Source organism: Balaenoptera musculus, chromosome 3 (genome assembly GCF_009873245.2).
Source record: "Balaenoptera musculus isolate JJ_BM4_2016_0621 chromosome 3, mBalMus1.pri.v3, whole genome shotgun sequence".
Taxonomy (NCBI): Eukaryota; Metazoa; Chordata; class Mammalia; order Artiodactyla; family Balaenopteridae; genus Balaenoptera; species Balaenoptera musculus.
Window position 1 is genome coordinate 133,711,315 of NC_045787.1, and position 23,970 is coordinate 133,735,284.

Below are 23,970 nucleotides of genomic sequence, written 5' to 3' on the forward strand. Positions count from 1 at the left end.
AACTTAAATGTTCAGCAAGAGGGAACAAACTCAAATAATGTTCAAAATCCGTTTGCAGTAACATGAGGCAGTGCCTGTATTTTTCAGGAGGAAAAGTCAAGGTAGCAAGATTGAATACGAATGATAACCTCGATTATGTTTAGAAAGATGCTTAGGAAAAACCACTGAAAGAAAGACACCGCCATTTTCACCGAGGTTGTCTTTGGGTAGCAAGATGACGGATGCTATTTATTTTCTTCTTTCAGCTCTTTCCTGCTTGCCAGAGGAGCGTATGGCCAGCCCTTTGAAGCTCTGAAGGCGCTCTATCTGTGCCCCAGCCCTTAGGGGTTGGCCCCAAGGCCTTAGACAGGCAATTTCTCCATTTCAGAGAGTCCCAAGGGGTTAGTTAGTGAAAGCAGGGCTGAGGTAGGGACGGGGCCCCTCTGTTAGACAGGGGAGTGGAGGGGGGGGCCTGGCTAGCCACAAGTACCACAAATTGCTAAGCTTCTGGGGCAGGCGAGGGATGGGGACCAATGGCATGAGTCTGCCCGCACTGACAGCACCTCCCGTCCTCTTTTTCAGCTGAACTACAAGGACTGTGAAAAGGCTGTGAAGAAACATCACATCGACGGGCCGCGGTTTCTGGTGAGCGCTGGCTAGTCCGACACATTGAGACCAAAGCTGTCCTGCACTTTGATCAATGGCTGCAGGGCCAGCTGGGCTACCCTGTCCCTGGGGATGCCCAGGGGCAATGCCTGTCTTCAGGATTGCCACACAGCCCGTGGCCTTCTTCAGTTTTGTATGAACGCCTCTCTCATCACCTCTCAGGATCCTCTTATTTAGGATACCTCCCAGATTTTTCACTCATAGCAAGGTACATTCTAAAGTCAAGGTATAAGGAGGAATCCAATTATAGTTAACACACACACACACACACACACACACACACACACACACTTGAAAATTTATTCAAATACCACTCATACTTTGAGAAGGCCAAGGGGAAAAAAGATCATATGGGAGAATAGAAGATTCTCTTTTTCTACTTCTCACGCTGGGGTACATACTCACTGACTAGAATAAAGGGTAGAATCACCCTCCTTATTTCAATACGTCCCTCTTTCTCTACTAAATTCACATAGTTGGTTTTGTGCCAATTAAACACACATGTGGTATAGCTTTCTCCACTCCATTATACTGCGAAAAGCTTCAAGTGTAAGACTAACATTGCAGCTGTATATTAAGGACTAAGCCATTACATAGAAAGGGATGCAGCTCTAATTGGTGGAGTTAGAGGCACTGGGTAGTGGCTGGGGAGGCGGTCTGAGCATTTCCCCTAAAATGACACCTTTGCCAATGGGTAAGAGAGACCCTGACTGCACCAATCTATCCCTTCTGGTCATGTTTCTTCATCATTTAAAAAAGAAGTAGGAAAAAGACTTCAAAGGTCTCATGGGGTAGATGTTCCCAAATTGGATTTGGAGTCGGGGGACAAGTTAAGCTGTGTTTCCTTGTAAGACCTAGTCAGCAGCAGTGAGGGAACTGAACCACGAGACTTCAGGGTTGCAAGGGGCCAGAGAGGGCGCATGTTCTAGTTTTCCACCCAGCACACCAATCCATTTCCTGTATTGCATCTCTGCCACCAAGAGCTTCTTGAATTCCTTCAGTGATAGTGAGCTCACTACCACCCATAGTCATCTGTTCCTTTCTGGTCAGTTCTTAAGTCTCATGCCGAGACCAAACCTGTGCCCCTTTTGGTCTGAGTTTTGTTTTCATGTGCCATGTAAGACATGTTTATGCACTGTCCCACCTAAATCATTCAGTCATTCACCCTGCCATTCACTTGACAAGCATGTTCCTGAGCTCCTTTTACATACCAGACCATGCCATGTGCTGGGAATATAGAGATGATTAAGATGTGTTTTCTGCCTTCCAGAAGCTTGTTTTATAGCAGGAAGTTATCTTCAGGAAGGCTCCAACCACCTCAGTTGCAATTGAAGAAACATGTACAGAGGTGTGATGTGACTTATTCTAAGTCACACACCTAGTAATTGGACTAAAACACACATTTAATTTAATATAACCATGCATAAGTTTTTAACAATGCTATTTCTTTATACTGAGCTTTGAGCCAATAGAGTTCTGGGGGTTTTATTGTTCTTCTTCTTGCAAATTACTGCCAAATCTGAGTATTTCCTTCTGACGCCTTTAGCACTGAGAACAGAGGCTTCTCGGGGCTGAGTCGAAAGAGAGTAAGACATCTTTCTTGAGGATGGTCCCAGTTGTGGTCCTGATGCCCTGGGTCACCTTGAATAAGCACTTGCCCTCCTTGAGCTTCTCCTTGCTCCCTCCTCTGTTAACAGAGCGCATTGGACTGGGTGGTAGCGGGTGACAGTCCCTCCCAGCTCTGGGAGTCCCCCCAACGCTCCCCTTGTGAGCTTCAGGCCTATTAGGACAGGGTTGTTGCCTTGGTTGAGGAGCTTTGCCTCCTCTGCCCCAATATCTGGGAGCTGTCAGGCCCTCAGAGAATATGCTGCATGCTCTAATCACTGTGTGAACAGGAAGAAGTGGAAAGAGGGGCTCGAGGAGCCAGGAGAGCGGGGAGCAGAACCCAGGCCTGACCCGGCAGCTTCTGCCGAGACCACTCTCCGCCCCAGGTGCTCTGGGTACAACTTGGGCTCTGATCTGAGCTGTATTATCTCATCTATATGAGATGTTAGACTTCAGGTTATATCTCACCCTTTCCAGCTTTATAATATCCAGGACCATTCTGCTATTAGAAACAGAAGTGGAAGACCCCAGTCTTTTTCCCTCTATCCTTCCCTTCCTCTTTCTTTCTTTGATTCCCTCCTTCCCTCCCTCCCCTCATCCCTCCTTTCCTCCCTTCCTCTCTTCCTCCCTTCCTCCCTCCCTCCCTTCCTTCCTTCCTCCTTTCCTTCCTTCCTTCCTTCCTTCCTTCCTTCCTTCCTTCCTCTTTTCTTCAGTGTAGGATCTAGCAGGTCCTTTGAATCTGTTTTGCTGCCAATTTGTTTTCCATTGAGAAGTCTGGTGAGGGAATAGGGGTGCTGCGCTTCCAGAAGGTTGAAGAAGAGGAGGCCATGTGCTTGGAAGCTGTGTGAGTTAGAAAGGTATGCGGCTGCATGAAACAGAAACTGAACCACAGTGGCTTAACCAAATAGAGGCTTATCTTTCTCAAGTGATAAGAAATCTAGAGTTAGGCACTCGAGGCTGGTGAGCTGTTAAAGGAAGTCATCAAGAACTCAGGCCCCACCCAGCCAATGGAAACCATTGGTGGCTTCTGTCCTAATGGTTACAAGATGGCTACTCCATCTCCAGGCATCACATCTGCATTCCAGGCAGGAGGAAGGGGGAAAGGGCAAAGAATAAAAAATGCAGAAATGCATGGGGAATGCATTCCCCCTTATTTTCAGGGAGACTTTCCCAAAAGCTTTATCCAGTTAGACTTCAGGTTATATCTCACTGGCTGCAATGGAGTCCGGTGACCTCAGCCATATGCAAGGGAGTCTAGAGTGTTAAATATTTTGAACTGGGCACATTTACTGCCCTGAACAAAATCCAGGTCCCATCAGTAAGGGAGAAAGAGAGTGGATACTGGGTAGGCAAGCAGCAGCACCTGCCACATTGCCTCTCCAGGTGGGGTGCAATTCTCAGCTTTCCTTTCTCTCGTGTCCCTCTTGAGGACACACTCAGCATATAAGCATACTCCTGCAAAGCCACAGGTCTAAGTCCAAGTCATTGTACAAGTAACCCAGAGTTTCCAGACTTTGCTAAAGGTCTTTGAAGGAGGTGGAGGAGGGGGTTACATCACATAGCAAAATTCTCCAAAAATTGTGTTTACCGTCTTCCATCTTTCCTCCCAATTCTTATACCTGTTCTAAAGGCCTTTCTCTTTCCTAATATCCTCTGCCTCTATGTCTCCAGCCATGCTCACATGCTCACCTTCTCCTTCACATGCTTCCTGAAATTCCCTCAGCTTATGTCCTTGACTCAGCAGAACAGAAACTGCCCAGTTCTCAGCATTCATCCCTCTGGCAACTCCCAGGAAGCCCTCCACTCATCATGCCACACTCTGAACAAGAGTCTTGGTATCCTCCCTGAGAAGGAGGTAGCTCTGGAGGGAGGGGATGCCATGGCTCAGTGATGCAGAAAAAAAAAAAAAAAGAAGTTAAGAATTTTGACCAAGAGCCTGATTGTCTCAGGACTCTTGGCAAACTCCCTCCCCAACCCTGCCACAGGGTCTGATATGGGAGCTGGGTCAGACACTGCTCCTAAGAGCTGGACCAGATGAGGCCATAAGCACATTGCTAAGATGCCCCAGCCCCTGTGCTTAAAAAGAAGCTTGCCCAGCTCATCTCAGAAGGCAGCCAACAACCTGCCAGGCAGCTCCCAGCCCAGAGCGGAAGTAGAAGCAAAGACACTAACATCCAAGAGCCAGCCAGACCCCAGCTGCTCCCTCCCCCGGGACAGAAATTACTCACCTAACCCCCATTTATCACTCACAAAAGGTATGTCAGGCACTGAGCCAAGCACAGGACATATGTCATCTTATTCAATCCTCACAACCCCTGAAACGGGGCTATTAATATTATTATGGTTCCCATTATACAGATAAGGAAACTGAGGCTTAGAGAGACTAAGCATCTTTCCCAAATCAGAGAGCTGCTAAGTGAAGGAACCAGGATTCCAAACCAGCCTGTCTGACTCCAGAGCTCCCGCTCTAACCACTGGGCTTCTGGCCTCTATTAGAACGTTAAGGAGGCCCCTTCTTTGCCTCGGCATTGGTTCTATGGAGAGTGTGCCCACCCTCTTTTCTTCCTCCTCCCTTTCAGGTGCCTTCTTCTCTCACCACCTGCCCCCAGCACAGGCCACTGGGACCCTCAGAGGGCTTGGACATGATAAGAGTGAAGCTTGCAGGAAGAAAATAGACAATGGAGGCCATAGAGCAGGGTCCCAGCGCCAGCTCCATCACCTACAAGCTGGAATCCCCTTACATCCCCGGGCCACAGCTTTCTCACTAAAATGGGAACAATGCTGGTAGTTTCTACATCACAGGGTTGATGTGAGGATTAACCAAGATGCTGTAAGGAGAGGCCCAAAGTCAGTTCTTCACAAATATGAGTTTCTTTCACCTTTCCCCTCTTGGTTCCCTCTGGACAGCCTCTTTATTGCATCCTTACATCTAGAGAACTCTACTAATAACGCTGGTGAAAGAGGCAGTTGGGGTGTGAGGGTGTTATAAGGGCACAGATTCCTTCTCCAGGCTGGCTTCTCATAGCTGCTCCATACGGCTGCTGAGAGGGGCCCTGAAGTCTGGGGTGAGAGTCTAAGAAAGATGTCATGACGTGGCCAAGTTCAGCCCGCAAAACAAGTCCTGTGTGGTCCCACAGATTTGGCTCTCATAGTGTTTGCTGTTTGCTTCAGTTAAAACTATTTGTCCATATTTAGAACTCAGGACATTTCATATAAGATCCAGGTTTCAGGATTCCCTTTGAAAAAGATCTGGCAACACCAGCCCCACAGGCTTTTATGCACCATCTAGAAGCTGCCCGCTTTGGATGGGTGAGTGGGGTGTACTCTGCAGTTTGCTGCAGTCCCCACTGTTCCCTATTGTTTCATACCATACTCTACTCACCAGGCACAGAACCCTTTCCTGTGGGTTGTAACCTACTGCTGTCTTCGTTTCAGAACCTGGCAGAGAATGACATCCAGAAGTTCCCTAAGCTCCGGGTGCCGTAAGTATACCCCCTCATTCCTTGGGTAGAATGGGGAGTAGTCCAGGGGGAGCTGAGTCAGTTATCTATCACTGTTGGTTTGAAACAGGAAAACGAGGAGGAAGGGTGAAGGCAAGGACGGGGTATAGTGAAGAGAAGTTACAAGATGACTTGAGAAAAAGAAATAACAGATCTAGCCCAGCTGATGTATTGGCTGCTCTTGCCAAAGATAAGCCTGACTCTGGACCACGTTTTCATTTCCTCTCTTCCCGGTGGGGTGGGTTGGCCTTTGAAAATAGTACTGGAATCAAAGATCTGAGATTTCATCATGGTGTCATCACCAACTCAGTCATTGCTTAAGTTTTCTGGACCTCAGTAAAATGAGAGAGTTGGACCCGATGAAGGATGGCAATGAACTTCCTTTTGTCTGTCAATACTGACTTCTTGGAATGGCTGTCACGGGCATCGTGTTGAGAAGAATTCTGAGGAAAGGGGGGCCATTTCTTATGTATGACATGGGTGCTAAAACGGGAAGTTGCAGTGTGCCTATTGTACCATGTGTTTTCTGTCCCTCTAGTAGGAACCCTACACGCAAATGCTTATGGGAGCCAGAGAGCTGATAGAAATGGGTGAAACGGGTCAGGTTGAAAAATACAAAGCCCTATCATTTTTCCACCTTTGAATAAAGCATGGATATGGAGAACTATTTCTCCACTGTAAGAAAAATAATAGCACGATTATGATGATAAAAGTGGTAATCAGCACAAAGCCTCATTGTTGGTGGACAACAGGGAGTGGTGGAGACTGTGGCAAATTGGAATCATAGTCTCCATCCAAAGGGAGCAGCAGCTACTCAGCTCCAGTCAACCTGGACCCAGTGATGCCCAGTCTTCGAACTTAACAAAAGTAGCAAGAAATATCCGTTTTATGCAATGTATCTCAATTTTTAAGTGTTGCTCAAATATTTTCAAATATTGTAAATGCCAAAGTGAACATATCTCTGGGCTACATTTAGTCTGGGGGCCACCAGTTTGAGATCTCTACTCTAGACGTCCTCTGAGGTCCTTTCTCTCGCTCTAAAAGTCTCAGAGCTCACAATGATAAAAGGGAAGTAGGTCAATGAAGTAAGAGGTTGAAAAGTCGCATGTGTAGGTAGACTGCCAGAGTAGCTCAAATAAGGAAAATATGACTCTCCGGTTTCCCTCACCGGGAAGGGTGAAGAAAAAGAAAGGAATAAGGATTTGCCTTTGGTGCCGCCTAGCTCCAGGGGCAACTATTGTTGAAGAATCCTTGTTCTTCTTTAGAGTTTTTCCTAGCCGCAAGTGGCTATTTAAATCTAAATTAAATTAAAAATTCAGTTCCTCAGAGGCACTAGCCACATTTCAAGGGCTCAAAAGCCAGATATAGTGGTGACTACTATATTGGAGAGTACAGATGTAGAACATTTCTGTAACTACAGAAATGTGATGCTCTAGAAAAAGACCATAGTTCCATGTAAAGGAGAGACCTTAACATACAGGAGTGAGAATTGGTGGCTGGTGGGCCAGAGTCAGCCTGCAGACATGTTAAGTTTGGTCCACACAGAGTTTTAAAATCAAGAAATGGCATTAGGAAAGACTTTGGGGAAGAAGGGAACTTAACTTGGATCTTGAAATGCATTAGGTGTGATCAGATGAAAAATGGTTAAAGTACATTCTAGAAATGGGGACTATATTGCGAAGGCATGGCACCAGTGCATTTACTGGAACTGCAAGTAGGTCAGAGCAGCTGTGGCGTATACATGGGGAAGTAAAAAGTAAAAAGACCACAGTGACTGGTCACAATTGTGAAGGATGCTTTGAGCCGTTCTAAGGAGTCTGAGAGTGTTGGTGAAGTGAGTTCACCAGGGAGAACACTAGGTAAAACCTGCATCTTGACTCTTCCCGGGGCATGTAAAAGATGATTCAGAGGAGGGCTCAGCTGGAGGCATGGAACCCAGTTAGGAGATGACGGCCATGATTCCACTATGAGATGGGAGCTTCTCCTAGGCTGTGGCTATGAAGATGCTGGAAGGAGAGGATTTAGTCAGAGCAGTAGAAGAAAAGAGATGAGGAAGGCACTTTTAACTGGGAAGATCCTTTTTAATCTTAAGGCTGAGCTCAGCTGACATCTGGATGTTTGAGAGCCAGGAGAAGGAGGTAGTGTGAGAAGCAACTGCTAGTTAGTGCAGAAGAACGATTCTAAACACTCACATTGGTGAGGTAGAGGTGTGGGATATTTCTTCAGTTATTTGAAAACTTAAACAACTTGGCCTGCAGTAAAATCCCCCTCTGATGTGCTTGAATGTGTGCCCCAGAGAAGCTATGGGGCCTGCCCATGGAACACGAAGGGTGAACGTGGGGAGTGATGGGGAAAGCATCTGGGGAAGGTCTGGGCTGTCCTGATTAGGTGACTCTGATAGTGACCGTCCCTGGCATAAATGTATAATAAGTACCAATTCCATCTCTACTTCTGTGAGCTCTGTGCCCGGGATGAGTCCTAGACCACCCTCAGTTTCCAAGTCTATAAAGTGAAGGAACGAGTTACATGAACTGCATGGGCTCATTCTTTTAAACGATATTATTAAAGATCTGAGCAGGCAGAGAGGAGAGCTTAGTGAGTAAAATGCAGGCTCTGAGGTCAGACAACTTGAGACTAAATTCTTCCATTCACTAGCTGTGAGTCTGTGGACAAGTTATCTGAGTTCCCTGAGCCTCAGCTTCCTCATCTGTAAAATGGGGACAATAATAGAACATATCTCAAAGGGCCAGTGGGAAAGTTAGAGGAAATAATGGGGAAATAATAAAATGTACTGAAGATGTGTTAGCTATTCTAACCATTTTATGCAAAATCCCAATGAGCACAATTTCAGATGTTTACTAATTATTTTATCCTGCTAACTGGGGAGGATGAAAGAATAGAAAAGCATGGGCTTTGGAGCAAGGGAGATCCAGGTTCTAAGGCGGGCTCTGCCTCCTACCAGCTGTGGGACTCAGGCAAGTTGCTTCAACACACTGAGCCTCAGTTTCCTCATCGATAGAAGAGGAAAGAAGGAACTCTTAGGGAACGGTGTATATGAAGGAGACAGCCCACATAAGTTGCCTGGCGCCGTCCTTGATAAGTAGAGATAGTCAGTGCTTATTTGTTCCATTCCCTTGTAGGCAGGTTCGTTTGCCCTGGATCATTACCCTAAAGGGTTATAGAAAAGAAATTGTGTTTAGGTACAGCAGACCAAAACAAGATTACACTCCTCTGAATACCTCAATTTCCTTCCCTGATGCTTAAAAAGTCAGTACTAAATAGATTTTGTAAGCAGGCAGCTTCTGGCGAGGCAGCCTTCTCTGTCTGAAGATATAGTCACTCTCTCAGGACATAGCTTCTCCCACAGACATCAAGGACAATGTAATGGAGGAGAGTTTTAAAATAAAACAATGTCAACCTCGTTTTAGAGGACCTAGCCTGACACCAATGGTCTAGCTGAGCGTGCTCTGGTTAAATCGATAGAACACGTGGTAAAATCTGCTGGTGACCATTTGGAGTTTTTATCTTTTTTAATGCTATAAGTTTTATATTTAAAATAATATAGTGTAACTTAAAAATAAGGAGAGGGCAGCAATGTGGTGGTGGTATAGGCAGCAGATAGGCATTGGATGATTCTGTTTATAACATTAATGCACACTGTACCCATTTACCGATAGTGAAATTAGGCTGGGAAAAGCTAACATCCAATCAGAGAGGTAATGCAGTCATGCCTGTTGATTTGTCTGTCTTCTGATAAGGCTGTCGGTCTCCTAACCTCAGAGACAGCCTCCTGTCTCTCATCTACTCAGTGCCTACCTAAGATAGAGAGACAGCAGATGATGGGGGGGCGGGGGAAGGATGGAGGAGGGCCCCAGTGCTGAACATGACATTCTTTTTTTTTTTTTTTTTAAACATCTTTATTGGAGTATAATTGCTTTACAATGGTGTGTTAGTTTCTGCTTTATAACAAAGTGAATCAGTTATACATATACATATGTTCCCATATCTCTTCCCTCTTGCATGTCCCTCCCTCCCACCCTCCCCATCCCACCCCTCTAGGTGGTCACAAAGCACCGAGCTGATCTCCCTGTGCTATGCGGCTGCTTCCCACTAGCTAGCTATTTTACATTTGGTAGTGTATATATGTCCATGCCACTCTCTCACTTCGTCCCAGCTTACCCTTCCCCCTCCCTGTATCCTCAAGTCCATTCTCTAGTAGGTCTGTGTGAACATGACATCCTTGTGCCCATGAGAGAATGTGCCCAGCCCCCAGCAGGATGGAGACGGTGACAAGGCCCCTCTGTCACACGCCCGCCCCGCTCCCATTCACTGGCTAATCCCTGTCGAGGTGCGCAGTCCCCCCCACATGAAAAGTGCTTCCTCTCCACCGACCGCCGCTCCTCCTCCCCAGTGTGAACCCAGGACACTTGACTTCTGGCTCAGCTCCATGTAAAAACCATCATGGGACCTTTGACACACACTTCCCCAGCGCCTTGCTTTCCTTGCTGGTAAAAGTGGGGATAATTCTTCTTGGCTACTACCCAAAAGGACTGTGGAGTACAAGTAAAATAAAACTTGTAACACTGTCGGGCGGAGGACATGCCTGAGAAGTGGGGAGACCCCGCTGTGCCCTCAAATTCTTGTTTCCCCCTCACGTGCCTGGTTCTACACAGAGGCCTGAGTCCTGAGGCCTATGTCCTGGCGTCTCCCTGGCTCCTCAGGTGATAGGACAGAACTTTAGAAGGTTTGGCTCTTGGTTCAAGGAGGCTGACTTTTTTTTTTTTTTTAACATCTTTATTGGAGTATAATTGCTTTACAATGGTGTTTTAGTTTCTGCTTTATAACAAAGTGAATCAGCTATACATATACATACATCCCCATATCTCTTCCCTCTTGCATCTCCCTCCCTCCCATGCTCCCTATCCCGCTCCCTCTAGGTGGTCACAAAGCACCGAGCTGATCTCCATGTGCTATGTGCTGCTTCCCGCTAGCTATCTATTTCACATTTGGCAGTGTATATAAGTCCATGCCACTCTCTCACTTTGTCCCAGCTTACCCTTCCACCTCCCTGTATCCTCAAGTCCATTCTCTAGTAGGTCTGTGTCTTTATTCCCGCCCCTAGGTTCTTCATGACCATTTTTTTTTTTTTTTTTTAGATTCCATATATATGTGTTAGCATACGGTATTTGTTTTTCTCTTTCTGACTTACTTCACTCTGTATGACAGACTCTAGGTCCATCCACCTCACTACAAATAACTCAATTTCGTTTGTTTTTATGGCTGAGTAATATTCCATTGTATATATGTGCCACATCTTCTTTATCCATTCATCTGTTGATGGACACTTAGAATGCTCAACATCATTAATCATTAGAGAAATGCAAATCAAAACTACAATGAGATATCATCTCACACCAGTCAAAATGGCCATCATCAAAAAATCTACAAACAATAAATGCTGGAGAGGGTGTGGAGAAAACGGAACCCTCTTGCACTGTTGGTGGGAATGTAAATTGATACAGCCACTATGGAGAACAGTATGCAGGGTCCTTAAAAAACTAAAAATAGAACTACCATACGACCCAGCAATCCCACTACTGGGCATATACCCTGAGAAAACCATAATTCAAAAAGAGGCATGTACCACAATGTTCATTGCAGCTCTATTTACAATAGCCAGGACATGGAGGCTGACTTTTAAAGGAAGAGTTTTGTTCCTTTAAAGAAGGGTGACACGCAGAGCGAGAGCAAGTTTAGGACTGAGAACGTGGGCTGGGAGGCGGGACAGGGGTCACAGAGGTGGTGTCAGAGGACAGAGAGGCTTTGAGGAGCCGGAGAGGGCAGCGTGGAGCAAACGCAGACTTCTGCCCAATTCTGGGCGTGGGAGAGGCCAGCGTGCCCCTGAAACAGAGTCAGGGGAGCAACTCCCCATCTCCCCCCGAGCCCCCAGCCTCGTGGGAGACAGAGGAAGCTCATCTAAAGCTCAGGCTATGCAAGCTTTGGTAAGAAATACATTTAAGTTGTGTGCTGGTACATGTGACAACACGGGCAACAAAAATACAGTGTTCATGAAATAATATCGACTCTTACTGTGTGCTGTGGGCTCTGATAGTTTCTATCTGTTCTGTTTCCTTCCTCTCTCCCTCCTTCCTCCCTGACTTCCTTTCTGCCTGCCTGTCTTTCTTTCATAGCTTCCTTCCTACTTCTGTGTGACCAGCAAAGTTGACTTCAAGACCCACTTCAAGACCCTCTACCCACAGCTGGTAAAGTACAGGGACCATTGAAAGGGAGCCCCAGGTCTCCTGGGAGAACCCTACAGGGACCACATCAAGCCAGACCGAGACCCTGTATTCTGCTTCTGCCCCCCCGACCTCACTCCTCCTCCTCTTCCTCCGTCTCCTCTTCCTGGTCCTCCTCCTCCATTTTTATTTTTTTAAAAAAACAATTCCAAGAATACCAGAATGACAGCAGTGATTTCACAACCTTTGCAGACAGTAGGAATCACCCATGTTACCGGGGTGCTTGTGTTACTGCCACACCCCACCCGCACCCCAAGGCATCTCTCCTGGAGGCTCCGATGGGTTAAGTCACCAGTGGGCTCAGTGTCTGTAACATGTAATCTCTATGGTCAGGCCGGTCAGGGATTCTCTAAGTAGGGCCAACCCTCTTGTTTTGCTAATGAGGAATCGAGGCCAAGGGGGGTGGGCGGCAAATGCCTTGCCTGAGGTCACACTGCCCTTGGGCAGGATGCTGCAGTCAAACTCAACAAGGACCCACCGTCCCACCCTCCGTACCTTCTAACATCACCAGAAGAGGCCTTCAACTGAGAAGTCAAAGACCAGCCCCCATCACACAGCAAGCTAAGGGATGCAACAGGGCTGGAACCCAGGTCATGGCAGGATTCTGTCTCCTGCCATGGCCTGACTTCCTGTGGAAAATTTCGCTCCACTTCTGGGGCTAAAACAGACGAAGCAGAGAGAACTGTGTCTACCAGCTGCCCAGCCCCCTCTGCCTTTCTCCCTGGTGCTGAGTGTGGCCTGGGGTTTGTGGGGAAGAGGGGGAATGAGTCATCTCCGGCCACTCACTGTCACTTGGTCCTCTGGGGATGTGGGAGTCGGGGACAACCTTGAAGGTTTGCACACACAGGTAGCAACAACCTCCTGCTCTGTCCACCAGCACTGCTGCCCTCTGCACTCACCCCCAGCAGTGGTCCCAGCTGACTGGGAAGGTTGCCCTGAGGCCCCCCAAAGCAGGAGGCCCTGGGCGCCCGTGTTTGCTGCAGGCTGGGCTGCCAGCCCCTCTCTGGCTCTGCTTGCTCTCAGCTCTGTGTTGCTCCTCTGTGTGTCCTGTGGTTTGACATTTCCTTCCTTCACCAGTTAGGAGCCCAGCAGCTTCCAGCCTGGCTGCTGAAGATACCAGTAAGCAGAGGAGCTGCAGAGAGCAGGAGGTCTTTTCAGGATCAAAGCAGCTGTGCGAGCCCTTCAGGGCCTCCCCCCTCCCCCTCCCCCCTCCCCCACCCCCTCCCCCCCCCCTACATTCTGCAGGGATGTGCTGCCCAGCATCCCCCAGTTCAGGTCTTGCTGAAAAGTCACCTCCTCCCAGAGGCTTGCTCATTTTCGATTGCAACCGCACCCCACCTATGCACTCCTTCCACCCTCACCCAGCCCGCACCTCTGCTGCATGTGTGTACACACAGCTCTCACTTAGAATTTCACTTCCTTAAATGTTCGTTGTTTATTGTCTGTCTCCCTCCGCTAGCAAGTGAGCTCCTCGAGAGCAGGGATCTCTGTTTTGTTCACTGAGGCACCTTGGGCCCCAGCAGAGCTCCTGGCACTTAGCAGCCCTGGAGCGCGCGCTGTTGAATGAAGGCGTGACTGAATAGGGATGGTGGCTGCAGCCATCACAGACGCACCTGGCCAGGGTGTGGGACACCGCACGTCAGAGGAGGGAGGAGGGGGACCCCCACCAGCTTCTCAAAACCATCGCTTAAAGGAAACAGAAGAACCAGGAACATGCGCTCTGGAGGTGGGATCAGGACGCCGCTGGGAAGCCCCATCCCCAAGCATCTCCCGGTGAAGTGTGAAATCCCAACAATGACATTATGATGGAGGATTAAACGCTGTCCTCTCTCCTTCTCTGTCCTCTAAAGTTCCCAGTGGATTTATTAACAATTCACTTATCCTGTCACTCTAATGAGTTGGAGGGTTCCGAGCAGCAGGTCCCGGGGAGCAAGGAGAAGTGGGGGGGCACTGGGGGCCTGGGGGATGATGGGGGACGCAAGAAGTGGTGGATGCCAAGACTACTTCTGCTAACTTAGCAATTTTGTTTTAGGCCAAACTTGTTACCTTGAGGTGGTCACTTCAGCAGAAGCAGTGTAGACCCCGGGTCATTTCCAGAGGGGCTGCAGGCTCGTTCACCCCCAGGGGGCTTCTGGCATCAGGGGCATGAACACGGGATGTGGTGTGTTCAAAGTGTGCTGCTCTGGAAACTAGGGAGCCTGGCTTCTGGGGCTGGTGCGTGTGGTGGGGAGAGGGTGGCCCTCATCACTAACCCGCTGTGCAGGCCGGTCCCTTCCTCCGTCTGGGTCTCTGTGGTGCCATCTGTAAAGTGATGTTGGACTAGATCACCTCTGAGGCTCCTCCAGCTGCCCCAAATCTCTAGGGAACATGAGCCTGTTTACTGATGAGGGCTCCCTTGGTCACAGCAATGGTGCGAAGGGTGGCTGGAGCTTACTGCTAGGGCATGCCAGAGGTGCCGTCCCACTCACAAAGGCCCTTCCTGACCTGGGGTTTGGGGATTTGCTAGTTCACAACATCCAAGGAATAAGAGGGTCCTGGCCAAGGGTGGCCTCCGGGCATGGGTGATTCAGGGAGTCTCCCACTCAGCAGGCTATGCCTAGATCGAGAACACTTCACCAAGTGTTTATAAGAATCCATGTCACCAAGAAGGAGTCAGGGAGTGGAGAATGGAAGGAGATTTCAGACCCAAGAAGCGCACGGGAGCTCTTGTCAAGAGTTATGCAGCGAGCAGCTGATTCCTCCAGGTCTTGGAGATGGTTTGAAGATTCTTAGAAGTTAGATATCACTACAGGGATGCCAAACCCAGAGTCAGGGGACCTCAGCCCCGGGGAATACTAACACAATAAAATACACAGCGGTCATATCCAGATCATAAGGCTGCAGGATTTCAGAGGAAGAGGAGCCAGGTGTGAGCTGACCGGTCTCCAGAGAGGGTCTCTGAGCTAGACCGAGGCCCCAGCAGAGAGCTTCCCAAGCAGGAGCAGGGACTGGTAGGGGGATGGAGGTGACAAGTTCTTCAGGAGGTGAGGAGCAGAGGCCCCACGGGCAGGGGACTGGCTGGAGGCCAAAATACCGTATGCTAACACGTATATATGGAATCTAAGGAAAAAAAAAAAGGTCATGAAGATCCTAGTGGTAAGACGGGAATAAAGACACAGACCTACTAGAGAATGGACTCGAGGATACGGGGAGGGGGAAGGGTAAGCTGGGACAAAGTGAGAGAGTGGCATGGACATATATACACTACCAAACGTAAAATAGATAGCTAGTGGGAAGCAGCCGCATAGCACAGGGAGATCAGCTCGGTGCTTTGTGACCACCTAGAGGGGTGGGATAGGAAGGGTGGGAGGGAGACGCAAGAGGGAGGGGATATGGGGATATATGTATATGTATAACTGATTCACTTTGTTATAAAGCAGAAACTAACACACCATTGTAAAGCAATTATACTCCAATAAAGATGTTAAAAAAAATAAAAATAAAAAGAGGCTGGCCAATATTGGCCCAGGTACCTGAGGTCACACAGATCAGGGAACTTCAGGGCTCAGCGGGAGGAAGTTTGGGGCAGCGGGGAGATGATTGTTTTGTCACCTCTCCTGTCCCTTTATCTTGTAGGATTCTCAGTAAGTTAAGTCAAGAAATCAACAAAAATGAAGAGAGAAGGAGCATTTTCACACGCAAGTGAGTAGGGCCGCTGAGGGCCTGGTGTCACTTTAATGAAATGCAAGGAATTTTCAAACCCAAGTCTAACTTTAAATGGGAGTCACGGGAGTGGTTTTGCCCCCATTTCTGATCCGCAGTGATCCTTCAGTCCAGGGGTCCCCCCTCTCTGCCCTGTGTCTGGGACATCAGGGGAACTTCCCCTAGAGAGTCAGACAGTCACAAGCTCCCAACTGTGCCACCAACGTGGCTTTGGTGGTTTCCAGAATTTTCGGGTAGCCTGGACCTGGTTTCAGAGCAACAAGGACAGCGGTCCTGGGTGATGAGACATACCCTCCCCCGGGGGGCTCCTCTTGCAGGGCTGGACTGAGGAAAGAGGGAGATCTCCCTAAGTCAGTAGGGCCATTAATGCAATGCTGTTTGTCTTTACAGACCCCAAGTCCAGCGGTTTCCTGAGGAAACAGGTAAAGGTCTCGGGGTGAGAGCAAGGCTTTAGGAGGTGACAGGCGCTTTCGTTCTTCTGCTGCTGGTCCAGATTGAGGGGAGGAGAGATGTCACTATGCCGGAGCACTTGGCTATGGCCCCTTCTGAGCTGGGACCCTCTGCAGAGACACAGGGAGGGACTCTATGGGGTGCATGGAATGACCCGGGCTTTGAACTGAGCACCTAAGCAGAGCCAGCCCTCCTGCTTCTGAGTCTTTAAAGCAATTATTCAGTTGTTAAATTGCACATCCTGTTAAAATGCAGATTCCTGGGTCCCACTCAGTCCTGCTGAATCAGAAGCTCTAGGGATAGGGCCCAGGGCATCTGCATATTTTAAAGCACTCTCAAGTGACTTTTATGCATTTGAAAGGTTAAGAACCACTGCCTCTGTCTGGCAGAATGAGCCCCTCAAGTAGAAATTCTAGAGCTGATACTGAATTGTTAACCCCCAGGTATGTAGCATGAAGGCCTGGAATGGGGCAGTGGTGGGGAAGGATCCCGGAGTGGGGAGCGGCTCTGACTTTCCTTCTTGCGGCTTCTTTTGGTACCGATGCTGGTGTTATCCTCTTCCACAGAAAGCCACGAAGAAGACAACGGAGGCTGGTCATCCTTTGTGAGTATGGGGTGGGCCGTTCTTCCACCTTACAGCTGTTTCCAGAGTGCCTTTGTCATAAGGAACCAGCATGATGCTAAAAGGAGCAAGGCCCTGATAGAGCCACCCAGGGGTCAGATGATGTGCTCTGTGAAGGCCAGAGCCTTCTAGTAACTTTCTGGCTTTGCGATCCACGGCGTCTCTGGCCTCATCTATTCCCCTCTGCCCTTGTAGCACGAGAGCAGCTGTAGACGACACCTGAATGAATGGGCTTGGTTTTGTGCCACCAGCCCTTCACTGACAAACAACAGACAGTGGGCTGGACTTGGCCACGGGCTGTGGGGTGCTGACCACGCCGTTATCCACCGTGCACACCTCCACAGCAGGGCCCTCCTCCAAACCCCTGCTCCACATGGTCTACACTAAAGTAGATTTAAAGTAGCCTTTCTCATAGGCTTAAGTCCCCACTGGTGACCCAGAGGGAAAGGGAGTTCAGAATTAACTATCAGCCCTGGAAAGACCTCAGGGATGGGCCGATCCAACTGGGTTTTATATTTGAGGGGTCACGATGGCGCCTTTGAGAGTCTGATGAATTCTGCACATCTTGTCCCCAGAAAACTGCATATGTAGTCACCACGCTTGAAGCCAGACTCAGACTAAGAACTCCATTACGGCTCGTAGCCCAGTCTGCTCACTTTACAGATGAAGCAGCCGAGCCCGCTGGAGAACGTAGAGCCACACGTCTAGTTAGAGGCAGGCCAAGGTCCCAGGTCGCCCACCCTCCGTCCAGGGGTCTTTCTGGTAAGCGGCTGCCTCTAGTGCCTTTAGGAAGCAGGCACTAAACATCCCTTGTCCTGCTGGGATTCTGGTAAAAGAAAGCATTGAATTTGAAAAAAAAAATGCTAGCTAAGTCTGTGCTTTCTACATGAGAACAAAGGAATATGACAGATTAATTTTGTTCCAAAGGGAAAATAGACCAGTTTCCCCCCAAATGTTTACATTTTTAGGCAGAAGCTGCATCTTTGCTGCTTCTTGCCATGCAGTCCCTCCCGTGAGCTCAGCCTGAGGCTAACCACCTCCATCTTCTCTGTAAACAGGGAGTCTCCACTAGCCACTGGCTACAACATTTGGGGTTCCATGAAGTGCCCAGCACTGCACAGGGCACTGGGGGGTGATGGAGATGAAGAACCCAATTCTATGAGCATTTTATAGCTTAGATGACACATACACAGGGCAGAATATGATTAGGAACAAAAACACACATAGAAATATTCAAGCCAAATCACTGGGAGAAAATAATTTTTCTAGAAGCAGAGAGGAAAAGTCTATTGTTGAGAAGGGCTTATGGGGTAAAGGCCTGGTGGAAAGTCAGGAGCCACAGGGCTGGGGTGTGCAGGCTGAGAGATTGCAGAGAGCCCCTGTACATCTAGGGGGTAGTCAGCAAGGGCTGCAGAGGCGCTGAGGCCGTGGTTCCGAAGTCCCTCCCGTTCGTCAGGGGTTCCATCCTCTGTTCTCAAGTTATAGGAACACTGATGGCAGGACGAAATCTTTTCTGGAGTTCAGGAAGGTACTCAACCTCGTCTTCCAATATTAGAAATATACATATTCCGCAAGTCAAAAAATTAACACATGCATCTTTCACTTGAGCACCTTAGACAGGCTTCCTTAAGCCACCTAGTAAGGTTGTCAGGATTTCTAGGCTCTCAGTGCACACCTTTCCTTGCCAAGTTGCAACCTCCTGTTGCTTCTTTCCACACTGCCCTTGACTTTAGAGAAATGCCCTGGGCTCATTTAGGACCCACTTGACCTTGACCTGAGAGTGATAAGCCAGTCATTGCTTGGCAGCTGATGGTGCCACTTCTGCCTGGGAAATCATTACTGTAACTGTCCACTTTCATGGGTTGCTTCAAAGGCAATCACCCAGCCCCTAGGGCTTAATTTCCCTGAGATCCACAGAGAAGCATACATGAAATACAATAAATAATTTAAAATTTAGAAAGAGTCTCTTCCAAGAGAGCAGCTTCACACTCAGTGCCAGATGTCACGAATAATAAGCTGTTGTTTTTATACACTCAGCTCTCAGCAAAGGGACTAGCCCAGCCCTGACTATCCCCTCTCAGGCACAACTTAACCTGCCTTCTAGTTAACAGGCTTTGGTTGTCTGGTTTCCCCATTAGGGAAGAAACTTTTGAGCATAGGCACCCTAAGAACAGAACTGACAATTAACGAGGGGCATCACAAACACTCCTGGTGTTTAGTCTTCCTCTTGGCAATGTCTGGAGTAAAAAACGTGTTTACTCCAAACAGCGGGCTCTCCCATCCCTCTGTTCCTGTATCCCCCTCATTTCTTCTGCTTTTCTCTGTTGTGCAAAAAAATGTAGAGAAAAATGCACTTGCCTAGTGGTCTGAAGACCTTGACGGGGGTCCCAAGTCTACATCTTGCTGGCCCTGTGATTTTGTACCCCCTGAGCTCAGTATCCTCATGTGTAGTGGGAGGACCGTCCTAGTGCTGACTGCCCCCAATTGAGGACCACTGTGAGGCTTGGCAGAGAGAGAGTAGATGCGGGCACGCCTACTGCCAAGGGACCTCTACACACCGTGTGGTCCCCATCACTGGTAAGCCGCCCCATCACAACATCACTGTGTTGGCAGGAAGATGACTATGAAAGTCCCGATGATGATCAGGATGGGGAGGATGACGGTGACTATGAGTCCCCCAATGAAGAGGAAGAGGCACCCGTGGAAGACGATGCCGATTATGAACCGCCACCCTCCAACGATGAGGAGGCTCTGCAGAACTCCATCCTGCCTGCCAAGCCTTTCTCCAACCCCAGCTCCACGTACATAGGTAAGGGCCCTGGCGGCCCAGCCCCCAGCCCCCACTGATGTATGGGAGGCCAACGCCCATGCAGCAGAAAGCTTGGCATGCTGATGCCAGCTAACCAGCTGTGTGGCTTTGGGCAAGTGACTCCACCTCTCTGGGCCTCAATTTCCTCATCTTTGAAATAGGACAATACCAATACAGACCACATAGGTTCGCTGTGAGGATCAATAATATTTATGATTTGCAGACAAATATTTATGATTGCAGACAAATCATTGCTGATGGTGGGTGATATTGAACTGCCAGTTACAGGTATTTGGAAGTAATAGGTTATTTTGAGTGTTACTTTGGTACTCAAGAGGACTGTCCTGTTCCTCCCCATCTTTGACCAATTCATGATTAGGTGGCACCACTACCCACAGACTGTCAGAATAAATATAACAATATTGAATGTGGTTTGGCCATAACTTTAATATCTTTAAACAGTATTCAAGATTTTCACTGTCTATCTGCTCCTGTCAGCCCATTTCTCCCTCATTCATTTATTCATTCATCCATTCAACAAAAATTATTGGTCTTCTATTATGAGCCAGGCATCATTCTAAATGCTGAAATTCAAAATCATCCGGAAAGAAGACACAGCCCTTGCCTCACAGGGCTTACACTCTAGCAGTGGTGTAACAGAAAGTAGGCACATACACACTTGCATAATATCAAGGAGTGAGCTAGAAAGTTGATGATCAATATCACAAAAATTAATACCACGAATCCTTTAGGCTGTGTAACACTTGGCAATTTTAAAGCCCTTTCACGCTCTGTCGACATTTCATTTTGTGTTTTGAAGCACCCTGTATGATACAGGCAACAATTATCAAGCCTGTTTCATATATAGGGAAATTAAGACCCTGAGAAGAAACAGGTAACTAAGTCGTTGAGTGCCTCATACATGCCAGTTCTGAGCATACAGAATGAACGAGATGGTAGACAGTCCTCACCCTAAAGAATTCATAGTCCAGGCAACATCAAACAAATGAGTCGCAAAATGACTTAATTAAACCATGATATATACTCAGGGAGACAAGCATGGGAGATGAGGCTGGGGCATATGCCTGATCTGGACTTGCTTCCCTGAGGATATGATATTTAATCTGAAACTTAAAGGGTGAACAGGAGTTGGCTAAGTGAGCATAGAGGTGGGAAGGAAAGAGCATTCTAAGCAGTGGAAATGGCCGTGCAATAGCCCTGAGGCTGAAAGGAGCATGACGGGTCAGAGGAGCTGACAGATGGCCAGAGAGGGTGCACTGGTATGAGATTAGACCAGGCTTGCTGGGTTCTGAGCCCCATTCTCTGTGGAAGAGTGCTGCTTCCCCAGGACTGGGGCTAGGGTGAGGCAGAAGAGACAGCCAGGGCACAAAATGTAAGAATGCTGTCACTTCCTCACAGTCCTGGCCTGGCCTTTCCCTGTCAAAGGGATGGAACACTGCCAGCCTATCAACCTGGCCTGGGGATACTTCTGTGATGACCAGAAGGATGTGAGTTTTTGTTAAGAGTCTGTGGTTTGGTTACAGGAGTCGGTGACTGGCTCCTCCCTTTAAGAAAGGAGGAAGTGGTGGGGGCGGGGGGGAGGGAGGACAACCCAGAGCATTTGTGAGGGGAAGGAAGGGGACCTAGGACAGGATCCTCATGAGCCATGATAGTGGATTTCACCTTGCCCAGGCAGCTGGGTGTGCCTCAGTGTATGTGTCTCTGTGTGTGTCTGCGTGTGCATGTGTGCACATATGCATGTGTGCATTTGTGTGTCTGTACATGCTTACTTCTGTACAATTTTGTCTGAAAACACTCCCTCACGGTTCTGGCTGAATTAATTACTAAGAGGCCTTTTTTCATGCCTTCATCAACAAAACCTCTGCTGAATACCTGTTCCCCAGAGGTCAGGTGAGTGTTGCTCCGAAGTATAAGAGTAAGACAAACCGGGCAGGTACAGAGAAGGCAAGGGGCCAAGGACTCCCCACCCTGTATGACCCAGGTGTGGGCACATCCCTGCCATGTTGGCTGGGGCTGGCCTTGGTGCTAGGGGGGGAGTCTGTGGGATCCAGCAATGCGGAGATGCCCCCAGCCGGCGCTGGAGGGGTTCCTGGAGAGCCCTGGGTGTGGCCCACACTCGCCTAGATGTAGCATTTCTCCTTTCATTTTAATGCCTTTGCGTTTCCACAGACCGGCCCCACTCCGGGAAAGTGCAGCAGCCGCCCGTGCCCCCGCAGAGGCCGATGGCCGCCATCCTTCCTTTGCCCGCCGGCGGCCGGGCTCATTCGGTAGGCTCCATACTTTCTGTTATGCCACTTGGTGTCCACTCGATGATTTCCTCTGCAGAGAGAAAAAACTACAGACATCTTTATGCAATTCTAGCCAGTAAGGAAAAGTTATATGTAGGCCGGGAAAATGCATTCCCAAGTACTCACAGTGGGTTTTTTGGAGGATGAAATACTAGTGATTTTTATACACATCATAATGCTTTTATCATCGGTATTTTCTCTTTACCATAAACAATATAAGCTATTTGCATAATAAAAAGTCTCCTTCTAGTATTCATTGCGCTATTTTTTCTGACTTTTGAAATAAGTGAAAACTGTAAAATAAACTAATGGCACCTACTAGTATTTGGGTCCCCAGCCTTCCCTCCTGCAAAAGGACTTGCGCCACCTGCTGGCCAACATCTGAAATTCCACCGACAAAAGGTTTGAGAACAAAACGTGCAATGCCATGAACCCAGGGAGAGAGGCAGCAAACTCCCTTTCCTCTTTCTTCAAGCTTACAGTCTCAGATCCCGTGGTTCTACTTAACTAACAGGCACACCTCGTTTTATTGCATTTTGCTTTATTGCATTTCACAGATATTGCATTTTTTTTTACAAATTGAAGATTTGTGGCAACTCTGCCGTGTCAGGTGATGGTTAGCATTTTTTAGCAATATTTTAAAAGTAAGATATGCACATTGTTTTATTAGACATAATGCTATCGCACACTTAATAGACTTCAGTATAGTGTAAATGTAACTTTTATATTCAGTGGGAAATAAAAAAAATTGTGTGACTAGTGTTAACGAAAATTCAATTAACAATCAAACTAAGAAGAAAAAAAGAGAATTTTATTTGAGCCAAACTGAGGATTATAACCTGGGAGACAGACTCTCAGAAGCTCTGAGAACTGCTCCACTGGTCAGGAGCTAGAGATTCAGTTTCATACGTTTTTGAGACTAAGAATCATGTATCATATTGACAGGTTAGTATTAAACACAAAGTTCATCAGAGATGTTTTGGTCAGGTGTGTACCTACAGAGTGAGCCTTTAGGTCAGTGTGACTCCCTGACAGGATGAGAAAGAAATACTAAACTTAAAAGTCACAATGGTGGTTTCAGAAGAAACCATTTTTCTCAAAGTTTGTTTATATCCTCCTGCCTTGAGGTCTGGTTAATGCATAATACAAATGCACATTGCACATTAGGAAAGGCCCATCACCAATGGGGGCATATTATATGTGTTTCAGCTATGACTTAGTTTGATTGTCCTGTCATAGAGAAATTTATGATTTTTCCTCATCACTAGGCTTCTTTTGATTTTTGCTTTATTGCGGGGATCTGGAACCGAACCCGCAATATCTCTGAGGTAGGCTTGTATCCAGAGAGGCCCGGAGAAGTTCAGGATCAGGAGTCAATAGTTGGAAATGTGCTCTCTTCATAAAGGACCAGAGCACTTTGACAGCTGTGGTGAATGCCAAGTGTCAGGGCTAGAAGGAGGGAGAGGACATATTTTCCCCAAAGCTCAAAGTCCAGATCACCCCACAGTTGGGACACCTCATCTAAGAACAGATAGCTTCCTCCTGCTTTTGCAGTTTTATTACAGAGGGGGCTCATGGAGCTGAATTTATCTACACATGCATTTTGCTCTTGAAATCTGTACCGCTTCACCTCACTCTTGGGATGCAGAATTCATTCATTCAATCTACAGACATTTATTGAGCCGCAGTGCCCAGCAGTGTTCTAGCTGCTGGGAATAGAGTGTGAACAAGACAAATAAGATCCCTGCTTTCACAAAATTTTTATTTGGGTTAGGGGTAGATGGATGATAAACAAGTATAGAGATGTATAAACAAGGTAATTTGAGTAGTAACGTGTGGCTAGGGAGACAGAAGAACAGGGAACATGATGGTAGGTGGGGAGGTGACATTGAGCTGGCCAGGGTGAGCCAGCTGTGGCGAGAGCTGGGAAAACAACATCCCAGGCAGAGGAAAACACAAGTACAGAGATGCCAAAGAGTGCATAAGCTTGAGATTTTGCAGGAACTGCAGGAAGATACTTATGGTGAGA

At 47.9% G+C, this 23,970-nt stretch overlaps 1 protein-coding gene across 1 annotated transcript in view; it reads left to right on the plus strand.

The window, feature by feature from the left end:
* Nucleotides 1-23,970, plus strand: part of LCP2 (lymphocyte cytosolic protein 2) — a 62,613-nt gene that overhangs the window by 19,728 nt on the left and 18,915 nt on the right. The window contains exons 2-8 of the mRNA XM_036847301.1: nucleotides 562-624; nucleotides 5,686-5,732; nucleotides 15,665-15,730; nucleotides 16,142-16,173; nucleotides 16,768-16,805; nucleotides 19,437-19,632; nucleotides 21,823-21,920. Of these exons, the coding sequence (XP_036703196.1) occupies nucleotides 562-624; nucleotides 5,686-5,732; nucleotides 15,665-15,730; nucleotides 16,142-16,173; nucleotides 16,768-16,805; nucleotides 19,437-19,632; nucleotides 21,823-21,920 (540 nt within the window). The remainder of the gene's footprint in view (nucleotides 1-561; nucleotides 625-5,685; nucleotides 5,733-15,664; nucleotides 15,731-16,141; nucleotides 16,174-16,767; nucleotides 16,806-19,436; nucleotides 19,633-21,822; nucleotides 21,921-23,970) is intronic.